The 11446-nt window shown below is 42.3% G+C and overlaps 1 protein-coding gene across 4 annotated transcripts in view; it reads right to left on the reverse strand.

The window, feature by feature from the left end:
- HTR2C (5-hydroxytryptamine receptor 2C) overlaps window positions 1-10816 on the reverse strand; it is a 215900-nt gene extending 205084 nt beyond the window's left edge. For 2 of the 4 annotated variants that reach the window (XM_075763246.1, XM_075763243.1), the window contains exons 1-2: window positions 10651-10790; window positions 9375-9516 (exon numbers count right to left, since the gene is read on the reverse strand). Coding sequence is in view for 1 of the 4 variants with exons in the window: in XM_075763239.1 (XP_075619354.1) it covers window positions 10651-10754 (104 nt within the window). In the remaining 3 variants the exon portion in view is untranslated. Of the gene's footprint in view, window positions 1-9374; window positions 9517-10650 lie in introns of all 4 variants that reach the window. The other 2 variants (XM_075763239.1, XM_075763244.1) reach the window with 2 other exon arrangements.
- Window positions 10817-11446: the final 630 nt, after the last annotated feature.

An 11446-nucleotide genomic window follows, 5' to 3' on the forward strand; every position in this document is an offset into this window, starting at 1 on the left:
TTTCTCCATCTATGTACATTTCTCTGTAGGAGACTCTAATGAATTAGTCCATGGGAAAAGAGGCAAACATACACTCCAATACTTGGCCAGTTCTAGCTGATATAATCTCTAGAAGAGCAATATTTAGCATTTTACACTAATGGCTTCCATCCAGTAACTAATTAATCCTCTCAACACAGAGCTATATGATTTTATTTTTTCCCCTAATGTCAAAAAAAAAAAAAAAAGAAAGAAAGAAAGAAAGAAAGAAGCAAAAAAAAAGTGCACTATCTCATGTCAATCTGCAATTACAAAATGTTCACTTCTTTACCAGAGAACAGGAATGTTATTTTAGGGCCTGATGCTGCCAGTTTGCATCAGCTCCACGCTTCCTGTGAAAACAGTATTCGCTAAAAGCCTGTGCATCATGGTTAACTGCTGCTAGTCATCTAAAAGGCCAGAGGTTCAACAAAAATTAGCTCCCTTAAATCCATTCAGGGAAACTAGTTTCATAGTCTAGTGTCTCTTTAGGGATAATGATGTTTGTTTCCCCACAAGGTCTAAATTAAATTAAAGCACATTTAAATATACGGCAGCATCTATCATGGTGACTTTCCAGCCAAGTCTTTGATATAGTTTATAGTCTTGCTGTCAGAAAATATTGCTGCATGCCTATCAGGCGGAGACTTCAACTCCATCCCTGAGGCAGAATATTCTCTGATGGCCAATATAGCTGTGCCTCTGAAAAGCTCTGTGTGCAGCCTATTCAAAGCAGCCAGAAGAGGCTTGAGAGGCTCTTGGCCATGGCTCGGGCATGCTAAAACTGATCTTTGCCTGGCAGCACAGCGGGACTGTGTGGAGCAAGCAGAGGGGATAGATTTAGATGTTGTTTCCAGGGCAATAAGTGGCTCCAGTGTCACAGAGTGGGTCATCCCCAGAACTGGACCATAGTTAAACCTCACACAACCCCCACTTTTGGCTCTCCACAAAAATCAAGCTGACCACTCTGCTCCTTACAGCCAGACCAGTGTTCAAGAAGGGTCATCAGAAATGGGTTAAAGATCCAAAAAAGAGAGCAGCTGAGGACCACATGCTCATGTGCTCCTGAACAGAGACTTCAAGAAGCCTGCAGGGGATTGCATGCAGCTCTTACACGTCCAGAGCAGCAGTTAAATGAAAAGGTTCCAAAGGTTTGAGAGCAGGTTTTGGGGCTTTATATTTCTGATGCAGTAATTGTTTAAGTATAAAAGCACAGGCCATATGGCACTTCCTAGGATGCAATTCACTTTCAGTGCAAAGCTGCAATGAATTTAGGTAAATTTTCATGAATATGTAAAAGGGTAATTTTCAAAGATGCACAGACAGTTCGTAGAAAATATTCTTCTTAGCCAGACCAGGCAATGACCATCAGGCAATGACTCACATCCTGCACACTCAGGTTGGCATGTATAGCTTTCAGCCCTCTTGTATCTGAAATGAATCAGCACAAAACTTGCCAAATTGCAACAAAATCTAATGCAAGTCACACTCGGAGTTACAATCACAGACAGTAAATATTAGATCTATTCCCTCCTTGGTAAGAAATTGTTAGAATCATAAGTTTGTTGTGCAAACAGCTGACATCTTCAGAAAATTTCCCTAAGCTCAAAAAACTGAACAGGTACAAAATGTTTCAAGTATTAACATGTTTAATGCCTAAAAATCTTTGTTATAAAACCTCTTTTTTTTTTTTCCTCAAATCTCATTAGGACAGGACACAAGACTGGATGGTTTTAGAAAGATAAAGTATGCTCAGAACAGCTCGAAGAGCAGATCCCAACAGTCATAACCCGCCACCACACTGTGCCGTTCAAACAGGGTGCTGACTTTTTACCACTAGTAGGGAAGCCAGCCGAGACCACACAATTTCCAGTGAACACTGCCCAAAATGAACAGGTTTAGCCAAACCTGAAAGCAACATCCACCAGTGCCTTATGGTGAGATCAATGCATCGTATACCATCATACACCAGAGAGAGAGAGCATCTGTCCATAGAAGATGTGAGTGCAAAGGCATAATGAATTATATCACAGGACAACACCACAACTCTCTGTCTGAGCAACCCCAGTTTTGAGGGGAGAGAAGTGCAACAGGTATGGTGGGATTCAGGCAAGGAGGCTGAGATAGGATTGGGATGCCTCTGATACATGCTCCGAGCCTGGGCCTGGTGTGGACAGATGAGTAGAAATGCAGAAGGTGGAAGTAAAAGAGCATGAGGAGTGATCATTTGGCCAAAAATAAATAAAAATCAAGGCGCTCGTATTTGAGGAGCTCACACACTGCCTTCCTTGAGGATTTGTAAGAGGTGAAGGACAGGAGGCAGGAGAGGTGAAGACAGAGGCAGAAAAGGGCATCAAGGAGGAATGGCTGAGGCAGAAGAGATGAAGAGTGGGGTAATAGCTAGGAAGTCAGGCTGCAAGGAGTGTAAATCCTGCCAGAAGATGAACAGAAATCATGGCTTCTCTGAAGAAGTAGGAGGATTCAGGGACTGCCTCTTCATACTGGTTCAGGACAGAAAGGACCAACATATGTTCAAGGCTGCAGGCCTGCACCTTTAGGGCAGGCAGTAACAAGGCAGAGCTGCTGTAAGGACAGAGGAACACTGCATTTGCTGCATCAACAGGGGAAGCCCTGTGGTGTCAGACATCACTTGGAGAGGAGACAGAGAGCAGAAACAGCTAAAGAAGCTGCAGATGTGAATAAAGCTTTCTAGGAATAAAAGTTAAGGATGAACCACGAAAATGGACAGCCCCTCCAAAAAAAAACAACACCCCACAACACAACACCACCACCACCACACCCAAACAAACAAAAATTAACAAAAACAACCCCCCCAAAAAAGGAAAAAGAAAAACAATTTATAAAACTACAGAGCCACTGACCAAACTCACTCAGTATCACTGTGTGTAAAATCCTGAGACTGTTGAAGCTACGTTATTTAAAGTTGCTTAGCAAATATGTTACAAAAAGCACGCACACAGATACTGACTGAGGACAACTTATATTTTCAAATGATTGTTCAAGCACACAATTACTTCACTAACACTTTTTTCAAAAAACCGCAAACCTTTAAGTCTCAAACTGGGAAATCAAGACAACAAGCACTGATACCCTCAAGAAGTGAAGCCCCGTGTACATGGCGGAGAGTGACAGGTTAAGAAGTATAGTCAGAAAAGTGCCTGAAATGATGGTGAGGATTCTAATGGGACCTCCTGAAAGTGAGATGGATTAGAAACAAAGGTTCAGGCAGAGGAGGAATGTACAGATCTGATACAAGAGGGATAGAAGGACAGCATACCCCAATCTGTACCACTGAGAGAGTCAATATTAGCTGGAGTGATCTAAGTCTGATCAAGGGGTCCCTTCTTTCTTTGTTAATGAACTGGAAAGATTTTCTCTTGTGCACATAACAGTTTCTGCTTTTTGAGCAGAAACAGAGAGCTCTGATCCAATTGTTCTAGTAAAGAAATGCAACATCTTTTGTCAGCATCTGAAGAGGTCACCATCTGAAGTCGACCTGCATCCTTTGACTGTTTTAATGCTTTAATACAAACGAGACTACTGTATTTTGTATTTTTTGAGCATCTTACTGAAGCCAGCATCAAAGAGGAAACTAGAAGCAGGCACATATTTGGCTTTGCTCACATCTTTCTACCAGTAGAGTCGAGTGCTGATCAAGATGACTTCATTCAAGGCAGTCCCTCAGCTGGCCAAGACTGATAAACTACCCCCATGTGCTGGATCCCTAAATCATGGAACATTTGACAAGGCTTCAAAGTCACTTCTTATGCTTTGCTAGAAACTCTGAATTAAATTTTCCCTCCTCTGCATAAGGAGAAATATTAATTCTTATTACACATCCAAAGAACCATCACAGGATGAATCACCTAATGAATTACTAAAGTATTTGATTCTCTGCAAATGGCTTCGTTTCCTACCACAGCTCCCTACGTGCTTCTCTATTGCTTTCTCTTTGTGACTTATGTAGTACTATAAGCCAAAGTGTAAGTGCTGGTATTCCAAAACAACATGATAGAAACATCAGTAACTGGACAAACATTTCATTTCACCCTGGAGATGGCTTCTACAGCAGGCTGCGCCCTATACTAACCTCTCAGACACTGTTGAAACATTTACTACATAAAATTAAGCCAACCATAACTATGTAAAGTTCAGCCAACCATACAGAGCTGCATTATAAAATTTTGTGGTCATAGGTCATCCAGTTCAAACACAATACACTTTCAGACAGCCATACAAAGTCCAGCTGAAATCAAAGAAGGAAACCTAGATCTTCTGTTTTGGTGGCAGCTATGAAAACACTGGCCATACCTTATTGCCTGCCCCAAGCTTAAAACATCGGGTTTAACTAGAATTGTCCTACCCCATCCACCCTCAACTGCCCCTCAACCCACCCTCCCCATTCAGCAATGTATTCTCATTCAACATAGAAATAAAAGCAGGTTCCCTTGCACAGAGAGAATAACTGTCACCCAGCAGCATTAGCAGGCTCTTACCCTCTTCCACAAGCCAGCAAAAGAGGGGCATATCATCCTTGACATGCTGGGTCATTTCTCTTGCTAGAATTGATTCAGAATGCCAATACAGACCTAATAAAAAGGCACAGTTTCTTCCACTATTACTACTTTCATGACAGTACCTCAGAACAACACCCCCCCAAGGTAGCAGAAATGAGGAATTTTAATTTCAGCATTACATTATTCAGAGGAAAGAACAGCCAGAAAGCAGCAAGAATACTCAGCCAGAATTAAACTAGCTAAAGAATATTTTAGGTAGTAAATGCAGACAAGCAAAAAACAGGTCATTGGGAAAAATAAAAACTACGGTGCTACATAGCAGATATTCCAGCACTGTGTGAAAAGGATCCCACAGCAGTGCTGAATTTGCCATAAGAACACAGCAAGTTAACATAACAGCTATAAATACTAATGCTTAGCATCTTCTTCTTGTTTCTTATCCAACAGGCCAGAGAAGACACTCGAAGATCACAACCATGCTGATTTGTGATTTTTTGGCATAACTATTGAAACTCATGAGAAGAGAGTCTTCAATCAGAGCAGTCAAATAACTATCGACTTCAAGAAATATTTACTCTTAGTCCCTATGGAGTTGTATTCCCTCACAGGTTCTACAGCTCAATTTTTCCTGCAACCACATGGACTGATATAGATATTTATACTCCAATTACAACATGTCATGTAAAATTAAAGTGACTGCTCTCAAGGAGCATTAGAAAAGCATTGAAACAAATGTCAGAAGGGTACGTGGCTTATAAGGAGCTTCTGCTTAAACCCGCAATACAACACCAAGACACCAACCCCTGTTCTAACAAGCTGCAGAATTGCATCCAGGATCCACTAACATCATTGTAATAAACAGTAGTCTTCACAGCAGCAGGAACACTGCAAACAGGACTGCTATTAGCAGGGTGGACACAGAAATGGTACCCAATAATCCAATTTCTCTAATAATACAAGGACGTCCTCTCCCACCTGAATCTGTGCCCCAGCACTGCCTCAACAGCTTGTCACCATGCCTCCCACCAGAGATTATATTCCTCTCCATCCATTTGAGCTGTTCCAGCAAAAATAAGCCTGCTCAGCTTCAATCGTTTCCTTTTATTAACTGAGCTCACTCAGTGCTGCTTCACCCATTTCAACACAAACTGATCAGACAGAAGATCAGTGTAGGAAGCCACTTGTCACCTGTCAAAACTGTCAATGCAGAGGTTGCATCCTTGATGTAGCATTGGCATGTCTCATAACACATATCTTTATGATGAACAAAATTTCAGACATTTTTTAATAAAGCAGATTTATGACAATGAAAATTAATTAATCTTCAGTAGATAGACTTTGTCCTATTTTTATCTCCACTGTGCCAAGTCAGTTACATATCTCCAGACCTCTGTAAACATTTGGATGCCTCAGCTGTCCTCTGTAAAACATAGGAAGCACCACTGTTAGGTCTGTCTGTGGTCTTTGTACAGATGTTCTGCTGTTAATTGACCCTCCCCCTCACAAAAGCGCTTGTTAACAACAGTACACTTGTTTTGTTTTTTCTATAGGGCTGCATTCAAACAGGTTGGACAGTTTTCTAGTTTTGCTTCAGCTTTTTTTCTGGCAGATACTTTAATACAAGTTACCTCAAAACTGACAGCCTTTCCCCAAGGTGCAGCGCACACAGCCATGTCTTTACCCTTCTAAGGGTGAATTTCTCTCTACCCTGAGTTTTACAGATGCAGCCCTCCAGCTGTAGCACAGCCCTTTACTACAACACGCCCTTTCTTAAGCCCAGACCTCAGTGACAGACCAAAAAGAGAGACAGGATATATGCAGGTGTCATCCCTGCAAGTGATGATTTCTGAGAAACTTTTTATGCATCTTTCCAGTCTTACCCACCCCTCCCACCTCCACATTTGCTCCCCTTGACAGATCCTCAGGAAACTTTTCACCCTGTGTGGCTTAATCCTGTTTGGGCTTTGCCCTACAGACCAGTAACTCCCGCTGTCACCAGAACTATATTACACAAGCAGACAATCTCTCCTATCACATGAAAAACAGCCGTAATTAGTGTAGCCATCAATTATAAGTAGAGATAGTGCTAATGTTTGTCTATAAGTGTATTTTACATTCAGAAATATAAACCAGGCATTATTATTGTTTCAGAGAAGGGTAATTATTTTCTCCTGTTTCACCAGGTGTCAGTACCACTGTTCTAGCAAAAGGCCACTGGCATGGATATTATAAAAGGCAGAAAAAATAACATTACAGATGCAGCAAAGAGAGGACAGTACAGGCTGTGTGAAGTTATCAGCACTTCACCAAGCAGTGAAAGGTTGAAAGATCCAGAGGCAGACTGATAAATGAAAGGGCATCAGCTGGGTATAATAACCATCAGAAATGCACCCGAATAAGATGATACAACACAACTGATAGGACATGATAAAGTGAAGAGATGCTTCAGCAAATAATGACTGACCTTAAAAAGCCAGAAAAGCTCAACCAAAGGTATGGAAATAGATCTCTTAGGGGAGAGGTGTTAGCCCTCAAACAGTTAAATTCAGAGGGCAGGTTGTTCACAGAGAATTTCTGTTTCATAGTCTTATTCTAATTTAGAAAGAAGCACAACTGATGCTGCTGCTACACTCCTCGCTGCATTATCCCACCCTAAAGACCATTAAGGCTCATGGCCCTCATATTGCTATAACAAGCCTCAAGTCCACAGCCTGCAGGAAGCAGGGGTTGAAGATGGAAAAACTGAGTTTCTGCACAGAGCAAAATTCAGGACCGTATAATTCCTACACACATCTCTTCAACCCAGGTAATCCTCCAGTTGCAAGCCTAAATAGGAGGGCTACTTGTGCCAGGTTACACCTCGAAATGGAAGAGCTCAAGCACCAGAAAGCCAGCCACAAAAGCAGTTGCAGAGAAGGAATTACACACAGAAAGATGTCTTTTCTCCATTCCTAATCCAAACTTTGTACCACAAAAATTCCGGATGTGTCAATAGCCCAAAAAGGAGTTATTCCACATGTTAAAATTACATGGGCATAGGCAGAGAGCTAATACCATAACCGATTTAGATCCTGAGCAGGTGATTGCTACACTCTGTGCTACACTAACCTGTGCTTTGCCTCTTTTTTCAGTCACCTCACATCTCAAAATATCTTTACAACCGCCTTGGACAGAGAGAAAACCTCATCCCTTACCTGGTGCCATGCTGCAAGCAGGAGCAGGGACGGACACCATGGAGCTTTCTGAGCACATGAACCAGCCCACTCGTTTTCTTCTGCTTGCAGATTATCTTTATCTCTGGCCTCACTCACAGATAAAACTAAGCCTCTACGTACAGACAAATCCTAAATATTGACAGCTTGTAAAAGGCTTAGTACTGAGGATTGCTATGAAGTATTATTTCATGGCATAATTTGCTTTCCAGAGCAACCCACGTTTTGCTAACAGAGGAGAAGCTATCGGATATTCAAAGAAAGCTTCCAAACTGCAGCTAGGGAGGCAAGCACGGCACAAGACACTGGGAGCAAGCACTGTTTGCAAGTGCCAGGCATCTGCCAAACATCTAAGAAAAACTATATACACCCATATATGAAAGTACAAAGCCAAGAGCATTCCCAAAATACACAGCACTATGGACCATGTGTACGAGTTTCATTCAGAGCTTTAGGAGAGAGCTAAAACCAAACAAGCCTCCCAGGGAAAAAAAGTTATATTTTATTTTAATGAGCTCCTCAATTCAGTTTGCTGCTTGTGTGAGCACACAGAATGGAGTAGAGCATGGACAGGAGTAAAAACCTGAGGATATCAGTCTGTTTATTTCAGTGTCAGTGCTGACCTATAGCCTGTAGCTGACTTGACAGACACTGCTTGTTTTTCTTTCATGACATTCACAGCAATGTTTCACCATTTTCCCATATTTAGCCTTTTATTACCAAATGCTAACACCTAATTTCCAAAAGCAGACCCTTTGTAAAATGGATTTTACTAAGCTGATTATTTAATATGTCAATTTTGTTCTTTTAATGATACTAAATATTTTCTGCCTTCACATTTCATGGAAAGCACACACCATTCACACTGACGTTCCCAGTCCCTGCAGCTCATTGCATCCTCAGGCACAGCTGAATAGCCTTCATTGTCCAGAGGGAGACATTTTGCAGCAACAGATCTTATTCTTTTGGAACCATGTGCTTCAGAAATTTCGCACCAGTTTGACAAATAAATTATAAAGTACCTCACCAGTTTCAGCAAAGTACTTCTGATTTGCATTTGTGTAGCTAAAAATAGGATTCAGGGGAAAAGTCCAAGACAGGCCTAGTTTGATTCACTTCCCTGTTTATTCCCAGTGCTGAGTGAGTCAGCTAATGAAAAGCTTATGGGACAGGCAGCATCGCTGGCCTTTTCTTGAAAGACAGATGCAGTACTGCAAGCATTTGAATCCCAATCTTACCTGCTCATGTCAGTTCTAGACAGAAAAAAATTCCAGGCACCAGAGGATCAGCTGGGCTCACACCAACGCAGTGGCCTGGGAAGGTTTCCTTGGGGAGCGATGATGCCAGGTTTCCATTCTGCCACTCAGCACAATTTCATTCTCAGCTCGTTCCCACCCTGCACAGGGTGTGCATCTCACTTTTGACATTTCTAGACATTTTATTTAAATCTCACACTATTCACATCTGCAGACTTCTCTTGGAGGACAGGCGAAAAATCAGCTATCCAATACAACACTGATTCATAAGTTAACTGTGGTCTTTAGATCACCATAATAAGAACTGAGAAGATACCAATTGCTAATGAGTTAGTGACACACATACTCACACTTATCTTGAAGCAGAAACCTCTTTACACCCACTGCTCACAACATAACAAAAATATCCTGCTTAGACCAGCAGCTAAGATATGCACACTTGTAATTCAAACAAAAGACATTTCTTCTCGTAGACAGATATGATGAATGAATCTGAGGAAGCAAACCAAAAAAGTTTGAAAAACTTCTTTCTTGAGCACGAGTTAACACAACAGACAAGTGCAACGTTATTCAGTAGATCACCATCTTTCATCTATTTACAAAGCATATTAATTTCATAAATTAGAACTTGAATATTACTATGTCTGATAAAAGGAGTTGCATTTGTCTGGCTTTGAGAGTGGACAGTGGTATGACACACAAAGGAACAATCTCATCTAGATTGTTTCCATACTTTCTGCTATGTGGGACAAGTACAGACCTGGGCCCACTCCTTTGTTCATGTCTCTTAAGCCAGAAGTTTTCGTAACTCATATCTGCTCATTCACCACCCATTTCTTGTTACCCCTCTGTTGCAAAATCAGGCAGCTATAGAGGTAGATGCGGCTTGATGACCTCCTTGCTATGTGAGTGACCCCATCCCCTTGCTTGCTGCAGCCCCCTGCCTGCAACCAGTTCATTTCATACTTATTAGGTCTCCCAGGCACAGGCTATTTCCATCGTGCATTTATAAATTTGCTAGCACAAAGAGGTCTTTGTTCAAGACTACAGTTTCTAGAGGCATCAGTAATGCACATTCATTAATATGCTGCATTATAAAAATCCAATCATACACTCAGTGAAACTGTGCTTAGTAATCCTAAAATTACTATAAAGAAAAATATTTACAATGAGGGATGGAGAGGATGAAGGTCAGAGTGCGCAACAATAATGACGTAAACCAGGGGGAAATGCTACATGAAAAGGGAACAAAAAGATTAAGGAAGCTTTGAAAAGACAGCAATGAAAAGCAAAAGATGTTATAAAGCAGTGAGGAGCCTACAGATGCTAGGCCAAAACCGTCTAGGCTTCTTCTCCTTCTTGTGCTCTGAAATGAGACAACAGTCAGAGGGGTGAAGGGCCAGCAATTTAAAACTAAACATAAAATGCCAGGTAATCCACTGGAACTTTGTGCCAAACACCAGAGGTTAAGATTGAAGCAGGTTCCAAAAGAGGATGAGGCACTGATATCAGCTCACAAGAACAGCTAGGTTTCAGTAGAAGAAACAAGACCCTCCAATGACTGAGCCCCTGATTTCCTTGCAGGTGACCATTAGCTCAGTCTCAAGCTGCCCGGTTTATCCTTACCTGCAGTAAGCTTCTTGCTTCTCCCCCTGAAGCAAAGGTCTCTGATGCCAAGCAAGACCAAGATCAGGCTGAGCAGAGGTCTGATCCAGCTCACCAGTTCCCATGCTATGAAAGCTGTGTGGCTTTGTCCCAGAGTGCCCACAGCAGCCCTTTGTCCCAAACTGGGATTACACATAATCCTCTGACTCAGAAAACTTCCTCACTACTGGTATTACTGGATGCTGAGAGTGCATCGTGCTGCATCCTTGCAGGCTTCCCTTGGCCTCCCTGGGAGCCTGCAGGATGCACCCAGGCTGCATGGGCTGTGGGTGCCCCAGGGTACCTGCAGTGCCCTTTCTCATGGGTCCACTGCCCTGCACCCCACCATCATCCTGTGCACACACCAACTGGAAATGGGAGCGAGTAGAGAAAAATCTCTAAAATTATCACCTCCAACTAGAGCCCCTCCATTTCTCCAATTCACACCCGTACAAAGTAACTGTGCACACAGTGGCAAGCACTGGCTTCCCAACCAAAGTAGCAGCAGCAAGAGCTGCACATGTTCAGGAATTTTTTTAGTTGGTCATTTTCTCTGGTGGGACCCCAGGGAATTTTGACTTCTTACAGTTCCTGGACCAAGCTATCCTCCATCTCACCACCCCAGTCTGCCTGCCAGTCCCCCAGCCACAGTACAGCGTTCAGTTCCTCCTTCTGCCATCACTCATCCTTTACCTGGGCTGCTGTTCTACTCACGAAGAGCTTCCAGCTGACCTTGCTTGGCCCACTCTAGTGGCACAGCCTCCCACCTATTCCTTGT

Source organism: Balearica regulorum, chromosome 11 (assembly GCF_011004875.1).
Source record: "Balearica regulorum gibbericeps isolate bBalReg1 chromosome 11, bBalReg1.pri, whole genome shotgun sequence".
NCBI lineage: Eukaryota > Metazoa > Chordata > Aves > Gruiformes > Gruidae > Balearica > Balearica regulorum.